Source organism: Doryrhamphus excisus, linkage group LG17 (genome assembly GCF_037039965.1).
Source record: "Doryrhamphus excisus strain RoL-2023G ecotype Guam linkage group LG17, RoL_Dexc_Guam_v1.1, whole genome shotgun sequence".
Lineage (NCBI taxonomy): Eukaryota > Metazoa > Chordata > Actinopteri > Syngnathiformes > Syngnathidae > Doryrhamphus > Doryrhamphus excisus.
In genome coordinates this window covers 4,038,431-4,061,591 of record NC_136373.1, presented here as the reverse complement: position 1 = coordinate 4,061,591, position 23,161 = coordinate 4,038,431, and the positions used below count along the sequence as shown (strand labels likewise).

Here is a 23,161-nt window from a genome sequence, read left to right as displayed (position 1 = left end):
GATTGAAGTCAGTTTGAGCCAAAATGGACGTCTGAGAATTAGGTAGTATACCACACACACGTGATTTCTCCCAGCCAATTAGTGACAAGGATGAAAACGCTAATATTATAGTTGGAAAAAAAAGGAAAATTGGCATTAAACTGTTAGTCCTAAAATTAGGACAACCGCATTTTTTAGAAAAATATACAATAGTGTTATAACATTATGTGTAAAAAAAGATATTTGAACTTCGACAACATTTTACTTTAAATAATTTTTAATATTCACAAAAATATATTTTACATTTAGGATGTTACTAAATACATTTACGTAATTTCATTCACATCTGCAGGCAATTTTACCTACAATTTCAAATAATTCATACAATATACAATATATTAATTTTGTTGATAAATGTCGATGTTACTACATTACACAGAAGGCTTTTCGCGCGAAGCGAACCGCGCGAACCGGAAGTAAACAAGTTGTTGCTGAAGCTATGAGTAACTTGGCGATTTTTTTCGTTAGATCTGGCGACATTGATGACATTTTTTTCAAAATAACTACCCTTGTGTTTTTTTGGTGCCTTTTGACTTCACACAGTAAGTACAAAAACGTGTTTTTTCATGTTTGTCATTTTTAAATAGCATTCAGTTACTTCATATTGTTCCTTGAGTGTACAATGTTTGTTAGCTAGCCAAACCGTCACTGTAACTATTAACAATTTCTTGTATTGATATCCAAAAAAGGTGTCCAAAAGAATGTTAAAACGTATTCTACAACAGATTGTGCTATATAGTCACCAGAGCCGGAGGTACACCGCACAGAGTTAGCGTGAGCCTACAACAGGGATTTGGATCTTGTGGAATGCTCATGGCGGCCATTAACTAATTCAGTTTGAACCCAGCTGGGAATGGTTTCTTAATTAAGTTGTGTTGGCCTTTGTCTAACCAATTCAACATAGACATTTTTATTTAGGATTGGTTGAACTCTTTTGCAGTAACTGTTTTAAATGATCACAATAGTGCAGGTACTGTATATAGCAAAGTATCTTTATTGAAAAAGTTTTTTAAAAAGACAAAAATACACAAGCAAATATAACTGGACTTAAAATATTTTCACCAAAAACATAAACCTAAAAAAATAGAATTGTGCTATATACCCCACAATATAGTGTATTCCAATATATTTAAAGTATGCTCAGAAGTGTAAAGACAAACCATTTAGTCCTGTCCCGAGACTGCTTATGCCCCCTCGCTACCAAAGTTTAGCATCAATTTATATATCCGTGCCAAGGGTGGACTCAGAGGCCCGTCATCAACAATAAAAAGCAGCACGGCGATGAAGATGAACACCGCAAATTGGATCTGAATGGGGACCAAGCGGCGTTGCACTTCCCTTCTCTCCTGAGTGGTGGGGCTGACTGGGGTTTGAGGGTAGGTGAACCGGATGGGCCTCCTTGCTGCACCCTTGATGGGCCGACGACAGGTGGCGCTGCCACAAGTGGGGGGAAAAAAAACAAGCGTTCTAAAGCCATAAGTACCCTTCTATGACATTTAATGCCCGTTTTATGATGGCCACAGTTTACTTGATGAAGGCTGGAATTTTAAATTGTGTTGTCACTCACTTGATCACTATGGGTGTGGTCTTAATGTCCTTGAAAGCATCGTTGACTGGGTCCTGTGAAAGCACACGCAAATGAATCGGTCAAAGATGTTGAATGAAAAGCAGCACAGACTAGTGTTTAATTAATTAATTAATTATGTTCAACATAATTAATTCAATACAACAGGCTGCACGGCGGTTGAGTGGTTAGTGCGCAGACCTCACAGCTAGGAGACCACGGTTCTCTGTGTGGAGTTTGCATGTTCTCCCTGTGCATGCGTGGGTTTTCTCTGGGTACTATTTTTTTTTTTTAGAGGGCAGTTCTCCTTTAATTTTTAAGTCAAATAAGTCAAAGTAAGGCTGCACGGCGGTCGAGTGGTTAGCACGTACACCTCACAGCCAGGAGATCCGAGTTAAATCCCACCCTCTGCCATTTTTGCATGTTCTCCCCGTGTATGCGTGGGTTTTCTCCGGGTACTCCGGTTTCCTCCCACATTCCAAAAAACATGCTAGGTTAATTAGCGACTCCAAATTGTCCATAGGTATGAATGTGAATGGTTGTTTGTCTATATGTGCCCTGTGATTGGCTGGCGACCAGTCCAGGGTGTACCATGCCCAAGATAGGCTCCTGCACCCCTCGTGAGGAAAAGCGGTAAAAAAAATGAATGAATTCAATATAACCCCCCATTAAAAGTTAGCACCTTTTCTTTCCTTTTATAAGGGGACACCATTGGAGTGTAGTATTGGGACCGCCTCCTCTCATCCATCGCTGACATCGTGTCCGACTAAAACACATAAAGACACAGAGACTAAATGTTAAACTAAAAATGCAAAAGTGACTTTTAAAATTGTGTTAAAATTGAAAAATGTCAATTTTTCTTCAGAAAAAAAGCCTAACCGGGTATTAAGTTGCTGTTAAAATGAGCGTAATTTTGCATAGCTAAGCTACAGTTACTAACTTTTGTGTCCAACATCAAGGCTATATACTCACTCACATACAGTACTTTGTGTATTTAAAACAGCTGAAAACTACTGCAGTACATGGCACTTTTTAAAATAATAAATCTATATCCACTAACGCTATTGGCTGGAGACAGATGCTCATGAACTTCACTCTCATTCACATCAGACCTCCGACTCTCCATCTGTTTAGGGGTTAAAAAAGAAAAACATGAAAATAAAATAGACTACTGTACTCGAATCGAGCAAGGTGAAAAGGTGAGGCGTAACTTCCCTCTTCAACCATTTGAATGATGCTGAACTTCCTGCTTGGTAAGGTAGAAGTCTGGATGGATTCAGCCAGAACCTGACAGATTAGGTATTACTATTATTTGAACCAATGACCCAAAACGTCAACATTGAAAGCAACAAGGTCGAGTAAAGCCATAATTGCCTTGGTTTCTAATCCGGAGCGTTGATGTGAAGTTGATGCGGTGTTCATTCCATTGGCGGTGGGAACACTTGGCATTGAGGATTTGGTAACCTTCCCCACAGACTGCTTGGCTTCAGCATGCCGGGAGACATAAGTTACAGGACACTACAGCGGAAAAAATGACTAAATGACCAACTGTGATTTAAAAAAATAAAAAAATCATTGTTTAAAAGCGGTAGAAAATGAATGAATGAATAATTACCAGTTTTGATGAAGGCAAAAAGCATTGTGGATAACCATAATGTCCATTCTGTGGTAGAAAGTACATAAAAATACAAATATTAATATAAACCTATTTGCTTCCTGTTAGGCTAACGTCTTCAATCAAAATTTTATATTGAATTTTATATTGAATACAGAGCAATGATTCCATCAATGAAACAATGTTTTTTTTATTGAACGGTGACAATTTGCCAGTTTTCTATTGGCCTAAGGAGCAGTTATTACAGAGCCCTATGAATTCTGCCTAGCAACAACATCAAGCAATCTACATTAAAGCAACTGCTATACTCTAAGTGACATAATATTTAATTTTTTTAAATTTTACTATTGAAAAAAATACTAATACATTTTTTACTAGTATTACTGTAATTGTTATACAACAATATATTATATTTTTTATTTTACATTGATGTTTCTTTTTTCATTCTTGAATTTTATAGTGCCAATACTCCTGTCCATTTTGTGTCAAACTTGTTCTCACCTGGCTGCTTTCTTGTTCTTCTGGTCCATTGCAACCTTCAGATAATATAAAAAAATAGTTGCCTTTTACTACAACAGGAAACATGACCTGGTCATACTGTAGTACCTGCTTCATTGTCCTCCTCACTGTCAGAACACAACAGAATTATCTCGGTCTTGGAGGGCTCCTGTCTGCCAGCCTGGAGCCTCTTGAGCTTCCTCTCATACAAGGGCCTGGTGGAGCCTACAGCATAAACACATTACTTCTCATTTATGTTAAAAAAAAACTTTAAGATAAAGCAACTTCAAATTCAATTGAATGTGTGTTTTCCAAGCATACCCACTATAGGCCCGGCTTTGACGCCATGCACAAGTAATGCAGCTTTAAGGTCGTCATCGGTCAGCGTGCTCGGATCTGGTTTATCTTCATCTTCTGGGTTCTCTTCCTCCTGCTCCCCCTCCTCCAGCAAATCAAAATAACTGACGTAATTTTACAGTCCATTGTTCAAGGCAAACCAAGCACTATTTTTTATTTCTATTCCCATTATTACAAAAAGGTGAGTGTGCCGTTTAGGTCACATTTCCTGCTTTTGAAATTGAAACTGAAGTTGGTATTTACATACCGTAGCCATGTTTACATACCCCTCCCTCCAAAAACTATTTGAAATAGTAATCATATGTATCATCATCTACTAAGAAGTGTGAATGAGAAAATTATATTTCCCAAGACAGATAAAGTCCTTAAAGTCCACCTGGGAGATTATTACTACCTAACAAGTCAATCATCTCAATGCTTTTACTGTAATTGCAACATTTAATATAGTTTTACACTTTAATACTGATATTTTTTTATGAAAAGCAGCACTATAACACTATTGCATCGCTACTGGGTTGTGGTGTGTCGGTCATGAACGAACGGGTCAAAAGAACTAGTTCTTTTTTGTGAAGGGAATGTACGAGGTCACCTCCCCGAAAATAGCCGTTCAGTCGCAAATGCTTTTTTGGATTGGCTGGAGAATCAGTTCACCGTTCCTTTCCCAGGGCGGGACGATCTGCCTGCGTTCATTCCATTCACAAAAAAGAACTAGTTCTTTTAACCCGTTCGTTCATGACCGGCACACCACTCGTCATCACGTGTTGTTGCGCTGTTGAGTCTTAACGAACGTGAACATGAGTGAACGGACTGACTCGACACTGCTGATCGGGTCTATGCACAGGGGGGAGATCACAGGCTAACGACCAATTGAGCGAAATGAACGGATCTTTTTACTGAAAGCCAAACATGCCAAGTTTGTTTCGGAATCAATCTACACATGCGCAGTAATAGTCCATTGCCTGAGGAGGGAGGAGTAGTCGTAGTTTTAATTTTTTAGGCAAGTGACTAATAGTAAAAACGCTCCCTACTCACGTCATGTGCAGTACACAAATTCAAATGAATGCTAATTAAAGTTAAATTCACCGTCTCATCTTGTGCATCGTCCTCTTGGTCCTCCTCGCTGGAGAAAGCAGCAATTGTCTTATGGCAGAAACGTTTCTTGTACAAGTCCACCATGTCGTCCGTCACCTCATTTGAAGCCCAAGAAAGGTGAGCAGGCTCCCCCCTAAGAACCGGCATGTCAAATAAAAGAAGTCATGTGGAGGAAGGTCCACTATAAAGTCAGCTTGGCCGTGCTGCTCATTCACTGACAACAGCTGGGATTGATGACTTGATTGATAGCTGGCTGGAAATGACATGGCGGCCATCTTTAGCTTTATCTTTATCATTAATGGTGTTTGCAAAAAACAACTTAATGAAGGGAGTAGAGATTAAAATGAACAATTTATTAAAAAGCAATTAAATGTTTCCTTCATAAAATACTATAATTGATGTATTTGGCATGAAACAATAAGTATTTGAGTCAATATTTTTAGCAAATGTGTGTAAAAACCATAGGCATCACATCCAAATTAATGTATTATAGTTTATTTAAAAACAGAACTATGAAAACTATGTGAATGATAATTGAAACTACTGTAGTGGCAGAATATATACACAAATGAAGTTTAAACAGAAATTGTATCTTTTTTATTTTATTTATTTATACACCCAAACATGGGTTATTTGTCTTCATTTAAACCAAAATAAGACGTGTGAACATAAAATTATCATCCGCAAAACGTTTTTTTAACCTTTTGAACACATGCTGCAACTTTTTTACAGATAATTAAATCAAGCAAAGAGCAACTGTTATTAAAAAAACCCAAAACAAAACAGTAAACAGAGGTGGATGTCCAGTAACTAATGGCTAAATGAATATACAGTACTTAGTACGGTTGGGCGATATTTTTTATATACCTTCTTCTAATGATACGGAAATGACATACTGGTATAAATTATGTATATATATATTATAATTAATTATATTACTGGCTGAATCTCTTTGTACAGAGCGTGAATAGAAGCTAGCATGGGTTAGCTTAGTTTAGCACGCTAAGTGGTTGTGTGTTAGCGCGACTGTGGCTCGATGAGGCATTATAGTTTGTTTATAATTTCATTATATGGTTTAAGGTTTGTAGTTTTTTATAAAAGACTCGGCTGAATTTAAATTTGATATCGTTTTATATCGTAATATTGTGATACATATGTATTGTGATACATATCGCCCAACCGTAGTACTTGGGCATCCATCCGTAATGAAGTATAGTGTCCACATGCAGTTTATTTTACTGCTTGTCTTCCTCATGGTTCTCAGTGACTTTCTTTTCCTGCTCGTCATGTTTGAGTAAGTCCGCGTCCAAGAGTGGATTCCCAATAGCGCCGCCTTCTCCATTAGCCGAGGCTTTCTTTTTGCTCTGCCCTTTGACCTTGGGGTTCTTCCTGGCCAGCGCAACGTGTCCGTAGTTGTTGTACACGCTCATCACTTTGATGACCGTTCGACTGGACACGTCGCACAACTTGGCCGTGTCTCGCACCGACAAGCCCCCCAGCTGGGCGCCCACTATTTGGCCTCGCTGAAAGTCCGTCAGCTCGCTCATGTCTCCCTCTTCCTCTGCTGCCGGAGTGTCAAGACGATCCAGCTGTCAATCAAGTCTCGAGAAAACTCCCCTTGAAGTGAAGATCAGGATAGATTGTCTGGATGTGAGACGCAGAAAAGGGCAGGTTTCTATATTAAGATTACTGCGTGATAATTTAAAAATGAGTTGAGGCACATCTAGAGCTTAATCTTAACCTTTAATCAGGTTTTTTTTGTCTCTACACGTCAATATTAACATTGGTTAACTTCTTTTTACACTTGTATGGCAATTAAGAATATTAAAAATAATTTGAGGCACATCTAGGAAGTGTAAATATATATAAATAATATTATGTGGAAATCTTCCTTAATAATTAAACTACTAGAGCAAAACTAGAAAAAAACTAACATATTTTGACCTATAATTGATACATAAAAATGTGAATTATGTGGGAAATCTTCCATAATAATTAAACAACTAGAGCAAAACTAGGAACATATTTTGGCCTATAATTGATACATAAAAATATTAATTATGTGGAAATCTTCCATAATAATTAAACTACTAGAGCAAAACTAGAAAAAAACGAACATATTTTGGCCTATAATTGATACATAAAAATGTGAATTATGTGGAAATCTTCCATAATAATTAAACTACTAGAGCAAAACTAGGAACATATTTTGGCCTATAATTGATACATAAAAATATGAAATATCCACTGTAGGGCTCTCAATTTAACTGGGAAATCATCACAATATGGTAATTTCTTACCAAAATAATACATTTTGCAAGGATGGCCAGCTAGTTACTGTGAACTAATAAATGATATTCTTACCAACATGTTTATTTAATACTTTACATTCCTTATGACGTTTATCATTGGCTTTTATCTTTATATTTAATGCTGATCTGTAGCTAAACCAAAGCCAAGTCCTTCTGCACGCCTCTTAAACATAAAATCAAATATTACTCTGAAGGCGGCCAGTTAAAACCCATTCGCCATAGTACAGTTAATCCCTGATTAAGATCCTAAAAGTTAGTTTTAATCATGTCCTTTTTAAAGCATACATGCTAGCAGGCTAGCTGCTGCATGTTTAGCTTCCAGCCCAAATTCGATAACGTCCACACAATAGAATCCTCGTTTGGGTCACATGAAATAATGGAAAAAAAAACACACTCGGTTTCTATTCTGTTGTTCTTACCACAATGGTTAGTCGGGAGAATCCGTTTTAGAAGCAGCAGTAGATGGAAAAGAGATGTAAACAAAACAGAAGCTGGTGTGTGCGCAAAGTACCCTCAGCGTGACGTTCATTTCCGGCGGATGCGTTTCAAAATAAATGCATTTAGCCTTACTTCCGCCATTAGGGGTTTTGGAACGATTTTGTGGATGTCATTTTAAGTCAAGCCAAGCCTGAAATTACAAGGTAATAAATTACTTATTTTAAAATGAAAAAAAAATACTTTTTCAACCGTTAATTGACATTTTAATCCAAGACAATTGTGATATTGCAGTCAACAATTATATGATTAATATCAGTAATCATCGTATTGTAGTATTGTTGGATTTTTTTTTGCAGCCTATATATAATAATTCTTAAGCCAGCCAAAATATAAGTTTAAATATTACATATTAATTAAAAGGTGAAATAATAAATATATTTAAATAAATAAATATATAATAAATATATACATAAAATTCATTCATTCATATTCTACGTTTTATCCTCACGAGGGTCGCGTAAAAGTAAATTTAAGCTGTCCACCATAATACTAAAATACCATTTCTGGCCACTAGAGGGCAGCAGAGATAATTAAATGACTCCAATGTTAAACATGTCCCCCCCCCCGACCTTAAAGCCTAATTTCTTAGACTTTTTTTTTCTTCTTTTCAATGATCCTTTCTGCATGTAACTGACATGATGCTCTTATCATTACTGATACTCCTACTGATCCTGCTGCTGGCCGTGACCCTCAGACGGGACTGGAGGTGAAAGATCAGATGTTTAGACAAAACATGGCTACTTTTCAGGGCGGTTCCAGGCAGGGGCCAGGGGCGTAGGTTAAATGTCATGTTCAAACACTGGAATAAAAACAGTGACCAGGAGGACACAATCAAGTTTATTTACAATGAATCTTTATTCATAGCAGACGTGACCATCGGACATCGTTGACGACGTGTCCGCAGGAATGATGCTGCTTTCAATTAGTTCTTGGATTCATGTAAATACACATTCCCATTGCTTTGGCTTTCAAATGTACACAAATATTGTCTCATCTTTGTTCCAAAGCCGTCTACCACCACAAAAGAGGAGACGGTGAAGGTCAGGCAGGGAAAGAAGAAACAAAATATAATAACACCCAGTGCTTTTAAATCTTTTAAATATTAAAAACGCTCAGATGGTTTATAAAATACAACAACATACAATAGGTTACAGATTTCTTTGTCCCATTGGAAATAATGGGGCCTTGTGCAACTTATACTGCGGAGCTACTTATGTATGTTTTTTTTCTACCTAATTATGCATTTTTGGCCTTGTGCAATTTATACTCCGGCGCGACTTATGTACGTATGTTTTTTTTCTACCTAATTATGCATTTTTGGCCTTATGCAATTTATGTATATTTTTTTCTACCTAATTATGCATTTTTGTCCTTGTGCAACTTATACTCCGGAGCGACTTATGTATGTTTTTTCCTACCTAATTATGCATTTTTGGCCTTGTGCAACTTATACTTCGTAGCGACTTATGTATGTTTTGTTCTACCTAATTATGCATTTTTGGCCTTGTGCGACTTATACTCCGGAGCGACTTATGTATGTTTTTTTCTACCTAATTATGCATTTTTGTCCTTGTGCAACTTATACTCCGGAGCGACTTATGTATGTTTTTTCCTACCTAATTATGCATTTTTGGCCTTGTGCAACTTATACTTTGTAGCGACTTATGTATGTTTTTTTCTACCTAATTATGCATTTTTGGCCTTGTCTGACTTATGTATGTTTTTTTCTACCTAATTATGCATTTTTGGCCTTGTGCGACTTATACTCCGGAGCGACTTATGTATGTTTTTTTCTACCTAATTATGCATTTTTTGGCCTTGTGCGACTTATGTATGTTTTTTTCTACCTAATTATGCATTTTGGCCTTGTGCGACTTATACTCCGGAACGACTTATAGTCCAGAAAATACGGTATACTATCATGTCCCTCAAAACATTTTGATCACAAGCAGTCCCAGGTGCAGGAAATTGCACATTAGCTCGATGCTTAGTGTCACGTAGCCACAGCTGACATTTAATGTGAGTAGCAGCAGCAAGATGAGGTGTCAAAGCGTAAAAGGTGAGCGCAAGGTGAGGACCTCACCAAGGGAGCGCTAACCTGGGTGGTTTGCCATCGAGGGGTTCAACCGTCAGCATCTCAGACCTTGAGGGAGATGGTCGTGCATCATCATGGCAACCTGAATTTCCCATAGGTGCATGTTTGTACGCCGTCACTTTGCTCAGAGGAAAATAACTTTTGTCCGTTCTTTTGGAGGTCAGAGGTTGCATTCTCTCCTTGGGACACACGTCATAAGTCAGTATATTGTGTGGTGGTGGATCAGTCCTAACATCTTCTACAGAAAGCTTCTAGCGGTCCTGCTGATGAGGCCCCCGGTGAGATATCTTTCCATGGGGCCCTTATGTATAGTCACCATTGGCCCGCTTGTATTATCTGCCAAGAGTTGATGGGCCGGGAAGAGGAATGGAATTTCATCTCAGTGACATTGGACGTCCTACCTGCTGTGCTTTTTATAGGTCAGCCTCCTCCTACTTGTGATTGACATGAGTGTCTGTGGAATGTCACGTTCGAGTTCCTCCCAGTGAAGGACCTCTTTGTTCCTCAATATTCCTATCGTCTCCATCCGTCCGTCCTACCTTGTAGAGGATAATAGCAGGCCTCTCACACTGATGGCTGCCAGACGGCTCGTCTTTCACTACAGGAGTGGAACATTGGCGGGCATGAGGGGATAAAAACATGATGAGATGAATGGCATGAGAGAAAATGGACAAAAAGCAAAAAAAGAACAAAAGGCAGACCGCGAGAAGCATTTTGGAAAAAAAAAACCACACCATGACAAGTATCTTCCAGAATGTAGTGCCCCCTTAAATGACTGAAAGGTCCTATGTTTATAATGTACATTTGCTAATATGCTAATAAGCTTTGTGAGCTGTCCCTTTCGTTTATAATGTGTAGTGAAGCCACAGCGAGCTACTAACCGCCAATCACATAATCTTTGGCGCGAACTGGCTCCAACTGGCGCCAGCCCAGTGGAGTATAATTGGCGCAACTTGGCTTGTGCCATTACATTCCAATAGGCGGATTGTTTGCGACATTTGGTTCCACTTTATGGACACTTTGCGGCACTTGCATCAAGCAATCAGCGCGACGAAGATTTTTTAAAAGATTTTGACATTTTCTCGCCGCCAAACTCAATTTTTGCCGCCGTTACGGGCCACCACGAGCCAGTTGGGAGGCAGTTTGAGCCACTGCACGCCACTAGGCACCTTATTGGAGACACAGCAAATTGCATTGGCACCAACTAGCACCAACTGGCGCCGGCCCAGTGGACTCCTAGCATCATTGCCGCAACTTGGTTTGCGCCATTACATTCCAGTGGATTCCAATAGTCGGATTGTTTGCGACATTTAGTTCCACTTGATGGACACGTCACGCTGATTGCTTGATGCAAGTGGTGCGACAAAGATTTATAAGATTTTGACATTTTCTTGCCGCCAAACTGAATTTTTGCCGCCGTTACGGTCCACCACGAGCCAGTTTGAGCCACTGCACGCCACTAGGCACCTTATTGGTGACACTCGGCGCCACAGGAAATTGCATTGGCCAGTAGACTCTTAGCATTACATTGGATATAAAGTTTCATACAGTTAGCCACTAAACATTTTTCAAGATGTGTAGCGAAGCCTTTTCCCCTTTTGTTCCAAAGTTGTTGTCCGTGAAATAGTTTGGCTCAAAGAAGGAAGCTTTTCCTTCAAGTCTTTTCTCATGTTTGATGCTCATAAACAAGCTGAAGTGACACATACAGTATACTATTTGAGACTATTATTGCTTTTTAGGTTCTTTATTTGTAGCATAGAGTTGTTTCTGGTATTGGTGACTGAGGATTGTTGATGGAAGTTTGTAGAAACAGTAAACAGTGGAAACTATTTTTTTTTCTCTTTCTCTCATCTCATGTCTCTCGTCATGCATCACACATCATTTTGTCCTGTTGACAGATTTACGCCAAGAGTCAAAACATGGCTGGAACAATTCCACTCAAAGGGAAAATCTCTTCCCTTGCCTTTTTTAATCCCAGCTCGTCCATCATGTTTAATCCTTTTAAAGCCTCCGCTCACCTCTGAGTGAAGGTAAGATCTGTAGAATGGGTAAAAAAAACCACCACATTTCACAGCGCTACATGAGCTTTGACTTCCTGATAATCTCAACGCTGTCAGCAACTTGTCCGTGAAGTTGTCCAGTTTGCTGCATGGGAATCTTTTATAAATGGAATAGACATAAAAAAAAAACCTTGAAAAATGTAAAAACATGTTAAAACAGACAAAAGTAAAAAAAAAAAATGCTGTATGTGCCATTAAAGCTAACAGACCCCCGCCCTTGAAAAATGTAAAAACGTGTTAAAAACAAACAAAAACAGACACAAGTTTTTTTTAAAAAAAAGCTGTATGTGCATTACAACTAACAGACCCACATTAAGTAGTGGTTGCTGTGTTTATTGCATTGAAATGACACCATGAAAAATCTGCCGGTGTGCTTTGCACGCCTGTCAGCCAATTTAACACTGCGCCGGCTGCGCTTCGACTGCGCCAAGAATAGACCAGATCAAAGCTGGTGAGCTTTTAGGCTGCTGTTTTGTCGCGAAATTGTCACAAAATGTGGACACATCTCGCTCATCTTGGCGCAGCACAGTTTACCAAATTGGCTGCGCACATTGGTGCGCCGGACGATTTATATTTCTGGTACTAAATCTGTCTAGAAATTGTCATTTTTTTGTGTGTTTTTTCACAAAATACACTGTAAAACTTGCTATTTTTTTGTTGTGCTTATTGACTTTACGCTAAGTCCAAACACTCTTTTAATGTCTGGGGTGGGAGAAGCAGGAGGGAGTTTTAATGTGTGTCCAGTGGGCTTCACGGCTCATAAAAGACAGTGGACAGGTGCTGACCATGTGCACCGCGTCTCTCATTTGTGTGCATGTTTGCATGATGTGTGTGCATAAGGAGCGTGGTGATACGTGACAGAGGGAGATTGAAGAGGTTCCACATTCCTGCATTTCTACAGGGAGTCTTTTTAACTTGTTTTTCCTTCCATGCGCCATGCATTTATTCTGAAAGACACATGTTGAGGTTGGAAACAGCTGTGTGTGACACGAAGGGGCGCTGGTGACACATATTTAAGTCTTTCACACGTGCACATGAACTTTGAAACCTTTCGAACTTTCACATTTTTAAACAAACGTTCCCATAGGAAATAATGGAATATACAACAGTGGCCTTTCGCTTGAGGGTGCCGCACAGGTGCTCAATTTGGTTTCGTACTTCTTAGCCACTCCATCACCATCACGTTCAGCTTCCTCAGCATCTTCTTCCTTATCCTGTTGGAAAACTGCCATGCGGCCCAGATTCTGCTTCCAAATGTCTCTATCAGGAAGACGATGCATGCTGTGCTGCATGCTCTTGCGCCACATTATACTCCATAGGATGCTCTGCTTCACAATGTCACAGTGCATGTTGGAATTTCCTTTTCCCCGTCAATGAATCACAGCCCCCGAGGGTCAGCAGCACTCATGTAGCACTCGTGTAAATCTTTACCCAGAGGGATGCTTTTGATTCTTGTGTTATTGCTGTTTGCAAATAATTTAAAATGTGTCTCCAAATAGTGACCAGTCACTAAAGTTGAAGTAGTACACCACAAGTACACCACTTACTTGTGTGAGATAGATGTAGTATTTCTTGGTTATGTCCCTGCGCGTATAGTGTGTGATAACTGACAGTAACAGTATGACATAGTTTCAACTGGTAAGGAAAAAAACCTTGTTCAGGGTGACGAGTGCTTATCAAAGCCTTGACCTGAAGTATTTCTTGGTTGTTTCCTTGCGCGTATATGTGATAACTGAAAGTAACCGTATGACAAAGTTTCAACTGGTAAGAAAAAAAACTCTTTCAGGGTGACGAGTGCTTATCAAAGCCTTGACCTGAAGTATTTTTTGGTTGTTTCCTTGCGCGTATATGTGATAACTGAAAGTAACAGTATGACATAGTTTCAACTGGTAAGGAAAAAAACCTCTTTCAGGGTGACGAGAGCTTATCAAAGCTTGAACTGAAGTATTTCTTGGTTATGTCCTTGCACGTATATGTGATCGCTGCAAGTAGCATTATCAAATGGTTTCAACCAGAAAGAAAAAAACCTCATTCAGGGTGACGAATGCTTATCAAAGCCCTGAACTGAAGTATTTCTTAGTTATGTCCTATATGTGATAGCTGCAAGTAGCATTATCACATGGTTTCAACCAGTAAGAAAAAAACCTCATTCAGGGTGACGAGTGCTTATCAAAGCCTTGAACTGAAGTATTTCTTGGTTGTTTCCTTGTGCGTATATGTGATCACTGCAAGTAGCAAAATGACATAGTTTCAACCGGTAAGAAAAAAACTTCATTCAGGGTGACGAATGCTTATCAAAGTCTTGAACTGAAGTATTTCTTGGTAGTTTCCTTGCACGTATATGTGATCGCTGCAAGTAGCATTATCACATGGTTTCAACCAGAAAGAAAAAAACCTCATTCAGAGTGACAAGTGCTTATCAAAGCCCTGAACTGAAGTATTTCTTAGTTATGTCCTATATGTGATAGCTGCAAGTAGCATTATCACATGGTTTCAACCAGAAAGAAAAAAAAAACTAATTCAGGGTGACGAATGCTTATCAAAGCCTTGACCTGAAGTATTTCTTGATTGTTTCCTTGCGCGTACATGTGATCGCTGCAAGTAGCATTATCACATGGTTTCAACCAGTAAGAAAAAAAAACTCATTCAGGGTGACGAATGCTTATCAAAGCCTTGAACTGAAAGGCACATATGTGTCACCCTCATTCACAAGCCATTGTATGTGCAAGCTTTCATGTGTGCGATCCGCTAATGAATTACACCCGTGAAGCACGGACCTGAATGAAAGCTGGGAATGTAAAGAGCTGGGAGAGTCCACCACTCAATGGAAACATTTGTTGACAATGAAGCAACTAAGCACACTGAGGGCCTCTCTTTCCTGGCTACATCTTAGAAGAGGCTAGGAAAAAAAAAACAGCCTCCATGATTAAATATTTATTTCTGGGCCCACATCAGAGGCCTCGTGTGAACAACAAACCTGTTTGATTCTTTCCCTTCATTCCAGCCTCATTCATTAAATCATTCCCTGCTAGCATTGATCAGCTGCTGCTAATTGACAACACATTCTCACCACCTTGATTTACTTATATTCTTACTGTGTTTTCGATTCATTCATCATTCATTAATTTTCTACCGCTTTTTCCTCACGAGGGTCGCGGGGGTGCTGAAGCCTATCCCAGCTGTCTTCGGGCGAGAGGCGGGGTACACCCTGGACTGGTGGCCAGCCAATCACAGGGCACATATAGACAAACAACCATTCACACTCACATTCATACCTATGGACAATTTGAAGTTGAAAGTGGGAGGAAACCGAAGTAAAACCCACGCATGCACAGGGAGAGCATTCAAACTCCACACAGAGATGGTTGAGGGTGGAATCAAACCCTGGTCTCCTAGCTGTGAGGTCTGCGCGGTAACCACTAGACAGCCGTGCCGCCCCGATAAGGGAATCTGAAAGAACCAAATTATAGAATGGGAACCAGATTGTTTATTCCTGACAACAATACCTAATACAGACGTCCGGGCTTATCTGCAGTCCCTGTATGCCTACAAGTAAGCGGGTCTTATTACAGCGCAGCTGCAAAAAAAGCACCCTTCCTTTCCCTGCCTGGTCTTTTATACACTCAAGAAGAGGCTAGAGTCCATCCATCCATCCATCCATCCATCCAGTAATCTAGTATCTATCCATCCATCCATCCATCCATCGTGTCATAGAAGCGTATACCGTGTGGTCCCTGCGTAGTGATCCCAGTGGGCCCTGAGTGTGTTAACACCTGTAGGATCCAATAATACCTTTAGTGTAAACAGCTTTTTAGTCTTGAAATGAAAGATGGCCGTGTGTTGAAATGTTTTTCCAAACACGTCAACGATCTTTTAACCCAAAGGTGTAGGGTGAAAACAGCGCTCGGACATTGTTCTCCGGTGTTCTCCCCTTTATTCCCAAGTTGTATCTTCAGTTAAGCCGCTTTGGCAGCTGTGTGTGTGTGTGTGTGTGTGTGTGTTGCGGTTGATTTACACTGTCAGAGACAACCCAGTTCACCAGTGTGCCGTGCGAGGCCAGGATAAACGTAGTCGCTAGTATTTCAACTCTGACATGGCATGCATGACTGCGTGAAAACCTTTCAGCACCCTTCAGTCACGTCTTAGCAGCCGGTATGCAACGTTGTGTTGTGTGCCGTCACCAGATTCATCTGAGTGTGATGCAAATGTTTGGGTGAAGACTTTTGGTTAGTTCAAGTCTGCAGGAAATTAGACTTCTCTTTAGTGCTGCAAATGTGATTTTTGTGTGTGTGTGTGTGTGTTCTGCTGTCATTTAATCCATCCCTTGCTTACCTCCATCCTCTCTGGACTCCCTCTAAGCTATGAGTATTCCAATCACACATTCCTGCACCTTCCCAGGATCCCACGGACTCTGAGGGTGCACGCCTGCAGGCTGTTGCCGTGGCACAAAGGTGACAAGGTCACCACCCTCACCTCTTTGGTAGTTTGATGAGAACTGATATAGAGGATCTTTGACTCGGGTTTTTCCAGTAGGTCTTTAAAGGGCAACTGCACCTTTTTGGGGTGAATTTTTCGAATCATTGACAATCCTTATGTGAAACATGAAAACATGTCTTTCCAAGTCTAGTGGGACTATTTTGACTATGAAGCCCTCTAAAAAAACACAACAACATTGCAATGTTTGATATACTATATGTATTTTGATAAACATTAACCAAACTTTTTTTCTAGGTGTATTGATACAACACTTACGATGTCCGCGCTCCTTGGGATGGCCGTGTCTTCCAGCACAAGACGTGTCCTCCAGTCCTAAGGTAAGAAATGTTGACGCCAAAGGAGTTATGTTTTTTTAGCAAAATTGAGAGCTAGGTATCCGCTCTTCTATCTGAGAAATTATAGCTAACTAGCTAAATTATGGCTAAAAAAAATTGTGTTAGCTGCTACAATAACAATATCGCTGTAGCACAAGTCACTTATGTAAACGGAACACTTTTGTGAGGGCTATGTGTATTGATACAACACTTACGATGTCCATGCTCCTTGGGATGGCTGTGTCTTCCAGCACAAAACGTGTCCTCCAGTCCTAAGGTAAGAAATGTTGACGGCAAAGGAGTTATGTTTTTGTAGCGAAATTGAGAGCTAGGTATCCACTCTTCCATCTGAGAAATTATAGTTAAATAGCTAAATTATAGCTAAATAGCTAAAAAAAATTGTGTTAGCTGCTACAATAACAATATCGTAGTAGCACAAGTCACTTATGTAAATGGAACACTTTTGTGAGGGCTACGGCGTCAAAATAGATATTTCCCATGACGTCCGTTGTTAGCTAGCTCACATTGACTCTTTTTTAAGAAATAAAATTCCCCCCAAAATGCAGTTCCACGTTAAAAAAACAACAGCATGCTCCTGTTATGTAAAATATATTTGAGTAGTGTTTGAGTCTGAAAGGGTTCAATGTCATTTTAATATGTTGTATCGTGTATCTGATTTTTAGTTCTTTACAAGCTCATCAGACATATTGAATATCTTAAAGGAGCGATGTAAGGAGCGTTGGAGTTAAAAGCACATATGCTTCTCTGATGTCCGCCATGAAATCTCACACACCCGTCACTCTGCTAGTTTTACGACCAGCAGCTTATCTCCCAGTCAACATGTGTTTCTGTGCATCGTGTCATGCTATTGCTATGAACATACAACTGTGACCTTTTATTTATGATGTACACCGGTACCGCCTGTTTCCCTTTTGTTTGTGCACGCAGATACACACGCGTGCATGTACTGCACACACATAGTACATGCTGAGGGATAATGTGCAGACAGTCAGTACCTAGGAGATAGGTCGGAGTGTTGAGGGAAGTATTACAACTCCTGTCAGTACATATATTATATATACACACATAAATCCACACAGACACAAACACATGGACATAATATAGCATGCATGGAAAGGCTTTGGTCTCCAACTTGTTTTAAATTAAATTAATTAAATTAATTTTAAAAATAATTAAATTCACATTTAATAATCTAATGAACTAATCTATTAACTGCACAGGCAAGTGTTTTACTGACATACAAATGTAAAAGACCCCAGCTGCACGGTGGTCGAGTGGTTAGCGTGCAGACCTCACAGCTAGGAGACCTGAGTTCAATCCCACCCTTTGTCATTTCTGTGTGGAGTTTGCATGATCTCCCAGTGCATGCATGGTTTATCTCCGGGTACTCCGGTTTCCCCCCACATTCCAAAAACATGCTAGGTTAATGACAAAAACATGCTAGGTTAATGACAAAAACATGCTAGGTTAATGGGTGACTCCAAATTGTCCATAGGTATGAATGTGAGTGTGAATGGTTGTTTGTCTATATGTGCTCTGTGATTGTGATTGACAGCTGGAATAGGCTCCAGCACCCCCCGCGACCCTTGTGAGGATAAGCGGTTGAAAATGAATGAATGAATGTAAAATCAAACTAAATAAAAATAAAACATGTAAAACTCCCCTTAAGTCTTGAATAAAACAAATGTAAATGCAATTTTGCCACTTTTAATGTTTTATTTGAATATTGAGTCATGTAACGTAAAAACAATAAAACACCTTCAATGTAGTATTACTGCTTTGAATTCAATTACTGATTCTTTTAAGTAACATTTGAATAGCCGTAAATGTCATACACGTGTAAAAAATGAAGTGTGGGGGAAACAGAACATTGGGGAAGGCCGAGAGCTTATATAGTTTACAGCCACGCCCATATATGGAAGTCTACTCTCTGTGACATCACAAAGTGGTCAGTTTTACCACGCCCTCTGAAACCGAGCGTTTTGAGTCATCCCGTACTCACTTCTAAATACACAAACCTCATTATCTGAAACTTTGGCATCGCTTAACACAAGAATACAACATTCTAACTACATTTATAGGTCAGAAAAGTTGAAAAAGCATAATAGATCCCCTTTAAGTCTAAAGGGAAACTGTACTTTTCTTGGAATTTTGTTCCTCAGGCACAATCCATATGTGAAATATGACCATACATCCAAGCTAAGAAACAGCTAGCACATGGGCGCTAACAATGCACAAACTGGAACACACTTGACATACATGATTAAGCCCGAAAAAACCCTAAGCACAGGAAAGTATAAAAACAACATAACAGTCTATCAACTGTTGATGACATGTAATTTAAATAGTCTTGAAAAGATCCATCATGGTACTTTGTGTCTTCTTTGACCCTTTTAAGACTTTCCTTTTATTGGCCTTTTCCATGCCTAAACATCTTCTGTTGATGTTTAGATGTTTTTCATGTGGCTGCCGGTTGACTCCCTGCTGGAAGACAGGACCACCATGCTCATCCTTTAATTTGTTTAGAGACAGTTTGTGCTGTCCTTTCAAGACACTGTGGTGTATCATGTCTTCTATCATGTTTTAAAATCGCTCGGATCACCACCACAAACCTTTAACCCCATAACTGAGACGATGTGTCATTTGAACCATCTCAGTCTGGCCTCTCTGACTTTATCTCCAAGGCCTCTAACATGTAATGTGTCTCTGATGTGCTCCTTCCTGATCCTATCCATCCTGGTCACTCCCAGTGAGAACCTCAGCATCCTCATCTGTGTACTCCAACATGTACTGTGACTCTCTACATGTCCCAACCATCTCAGTCTGGCCTCTCTGACTTTACATGTAATGTCCCTCTGACGTACTCATTCCTGATCCTGTCTATCCTGGTCACTCTCAAAGAGAACCTCAGCTCCTCATCTCTGTACTCCAACATGTACTGTGACTCTGACTCTGGACATGTCCCAACCATTTCAGTCTGGCCTCTCTGACTTTACATGTAATGTCCCTCTGACGTACTCATTCCTGATCCTGTCTATCCTGGTCACTCTCAAAGAGAACCTCAGCTCCTCATCTCTGTACTCCAACATGTACTGTGACTCTGGACATGTCCCAACCATTTCAGTCTGGCCTCTCTGGCTTTATCTCCAAGGCCTCTTACATGTAATGGCCATCTGATGTACTCCTTCCTGATCCTATCCATCCTGGTCACTCTCAAAGAGAACCTCAGCATCCTCATCTCTGTACTCCAACATGTACTGTGACTCTCTACATGTCCCAACCATCTCAGTCTTGCCTCTCTGACTTTATCTCCAAGGCCTCTAACATGTAATGTCCCTATGATGTACTCCTTCCTGATCCTATCCATCCTGGTCACTCTCAATGAGAACCTCAGCATCCTCATCTCTGCTTCTTATTTTTACACTTGTATGACAGTTATGACTTCAAACACATCATGCCCACAGCTTGACCCTGGAACAGATTATTTCTACCGACATTTCCTTTCGAAGAAAAGTGTCTCTAAAGCTGAACAATCCAGAAGCTGGCTCGTGTTTAACCTTAGAGGTTCCACTGCACATTTTAAGAACAAGAAATCAAGAAAATGTCGATGTTGAGGTGTAGTTAAAGTGTCCCATGGTGTGTAAGGGGCGTACATTATTGCTTTATTTATATAAACTCACTGTGACTCGTGGAACGTGGCACACTTGTATACATTATCATCTTCTTATGACGCCTTCATTTATACCTGACCATCAATGAACTATATGCCACTCTCATAACACTTTACCAAACACACACACACACACACACACACAGGGTTGGTGTTGATTACACAAGTCCAAACAGTGAGCTCAATGAGGGTCGCCTGCAGGTAAATTCAGTAGAGTAATTGGTTCCATATTTCACGTGTGTGTGTGTGTGTGTGTGTGTGTGTGTGCGTGCCAACGTCTAACACAAACCTGGTCAGAAGTGCAACAACATTTGCTTAGCAGAGCAATAATGGGGCTGTAAAAGCAACAGATCGCTCTTCAACCTTCCTTTCCTTCTTTATATTTATATCCATCTAATATATCCATAGAGGATCTTTGACTAGTGTTGTTGTCGTCCAGTCTTCCCTTGCAATATCGTGGCTCCATGATCCCTCTCTTATTATATCATGGGTTTTCAAAACTTAATGAATTCATAAATGATCACTGTTTTGCGGTAGAGTATGGTCTATTATTTGTCAAAATATTTTGAAATTAGTTCTGTCAATTGATTAAAGATTTGATCGTGATTAATCGCATTTGGTCCATAGTTAAGTCAGAATTAATCACATTTAATCGCAGATAGAAATCAGTTTTTATTTATAAGTAGGAGAAATTATATTTTTATATTTTATATTTATTATTATTATTTTACACTTGTATGACAGTTATGACTTCAAACACATCATGCCCACAGCTTGACCCAGGAACAGATTATTTCTACCGACATTTCCTTTCGGGGAAAAGTGTCTCTAAAGCTGAACAATCCAGAAGCTGGCTTGTGTTTAACCTTAGAGGTTCCACTGCACATTTTAAGAACAACAAATTAAATCATATATGATTAAAGATTTGATTGTGATTAATCGCATCTAAGTCCATAGTTAACTCAGAATTAATCACATTTAATAGCAGATAGAAATACGTTTTTTATATACGCTCCACATATTGAACCACTCGGGGTGTCGTAAATTCAGATTCCAGAGCTGTCACTTAAGGACTCATATTTTACACTTGTATGACAGTTGTGACTTCAAACACATCATGCCCACAGCTTGACCCTGGAACAGATTATTTCTACCGACATTTCCTTTCGGGAAAAACTGTCTCTAAAGCTGAACAATCCAGAAGCTGGCTTGTGTTTAACCTTAGAGGTTCCACAACAAATTTTAAGAACAACAAATTAAATTATATATGATTAAAGATTTGATCGTGATTAATCACATTTAAGTCCATAGTTAACTCAGAATTAATCACATTTAATTGCAGATAGAAATCAGTTTTTTATTTATAAAATAGGGGAAAAATGTGATGTGCAACTACAGTGATAATTACGTCAAATTTTCATCAATGTGTCAGAAGGTGTGAGCGCAAATTCAACAAGTAGTCCTGCTACTATCAACTGTACGTCAACCTTATAAAACACGCTCCACATATTGAACCACTCGGAGGTGTCGTAAATTCGGATTCCAGAGCTGTCACTTAAGGACTCATATTTGACCTGACCCCTACTTGAAGCTGACCCCCGTGTCTTCTGGTTAGCTGCAACCTTCAGGCCTGTGGACACACACGTGTCAAAACAACATACATCAACTCTTGAGGTCTCCTCTTAGCACAGCTCGCTTATTTTCCTACAAAAAGATCATCTCTCCAACCTTTTGTGTGCATGTGTGTGAACATAACGTGAACAGGTGGTGATTTGTACCCCCAAAATAAGTATTATAAGTATAAGTACACTTTTTGAAATAATAGTGCAAAGTTGCACAAGGATCTAAATCAGACATGAGCGTGCTAAATCCCCTGGAAGAAATGCCCATGTGTCTAAACACGACTTTTCTACCTCCTCTCGACTGTAAATCAGCCAAGCTGATCTTTCATTCGCTATGCGGGATGTAAAATTCCACAAAAACACTTTTCAAACACTTTAGAAATGTCCCCTCCGGGATGGACTGACATACCTCGTGAAGGATTACGGTGTTTGAGACGTGTATTCCTGCAGGCTTATTACAACACCGCACTGTACAGATGATTACTACTTAGTTATTTTCATTGACATTCATAGTGAAACAGAAAATACACCTTTTTTTGATCCTGTTGCACATAAAATATACAATTGTTGGTAGCATAGATTATATACCACACACCAAATACCAGCTTGGAAATACTTTGAAACCACAAAAAAAAAAAAATCACCAAAGATGGAGTTACACCCCGATAGTTACCCTTATGCCGGTATTACCCAATGTTGGAGATGATATAATAATATAATAAACATAATAACTCAAAGTGTCTTGTTGTAGTACCTCAAATATCAATCACATGGCATTAAAAAAAAAAGATCAAATCTACATTAGCTTATCATCTATCCTCATTATGATGTTTAGCTAGCTTGCTTTATCACATTCCGCAACCCTGATACACATCCTGCCGCTTTCCATAGTGCAATCTATTGAGTT

At 39.5% G+C, this 23,161-nt stretch overlaps 2 protein-coding genes across 3 annotated transcripts; both read right to left on the bottom strand.

Annotated features, from left to right (window-relative positions):
• Nucleotides 1-1,013: 1,013 nt before the first annotated feature.
• Nucleotides 1,014-5,366, bottom strand: LOC131137061 (lamina-associated polypeptide 2, isoforms beta/gamma-like). Its single transcript, XM_078797984.1, has 8 exons — nt 5,157-5,366; nt 4,038-4,158; nt 3,825-3,941; nt 3,720-3,754; nt 2,664-2,771; nt 2,286-2,369; nt 1,607-1,659; nt 1,014-1,473 (listed from the first exon to the last, which is right to left on the bottom strand). Exons 1-8 carry the CDS (start codon nt 5,310-5,312, stop codon nt 1,224-1,226), a joined length of 924 nt encoding a protein of 307 aa, XP_078654110.1. The 5' UTR covers nt 5,313-5,366; the 3' UTR covers nt 1,014-1,223.
• Nucleotides 5,367-5,717: 351 nt separating this feature from the next.
• LOC144901946 (uncharacterized) lies at nt 5,718-8,003 on the bottom strand. 2 transcript variants are annotated; one of them, XM_078797928.1, is made up of 2 exons: nt 7,897-8,003; nt 5,718-6,782 (listed from the first exon to the last, which is right to left on the bottom strand). In XM_078797928.1, exon 2 carries the CDS (start codon nt 6,710-6,712, stop codon nt 6,401-6,403), a length of 312 nt encoding a protein of 103 aa, XP_078654054.1. In that variant the 5' UTR covers nt 6,713-6,782; nt 7,897-8,003; the 3' UTR covers nt 5,718-6,400. The 2 variants fall into 2 exon arrangements, with proteins under 2 accessions (XP_078654054.1, XP_078654053.1); XM_078797927.1 differs by having other exon boundaries at nt 5,719-6,809; nt 7,897-7,987.
• Between the last annotated feature and the right edge of the window lie 15,158 nt (nt 8,004-23,161).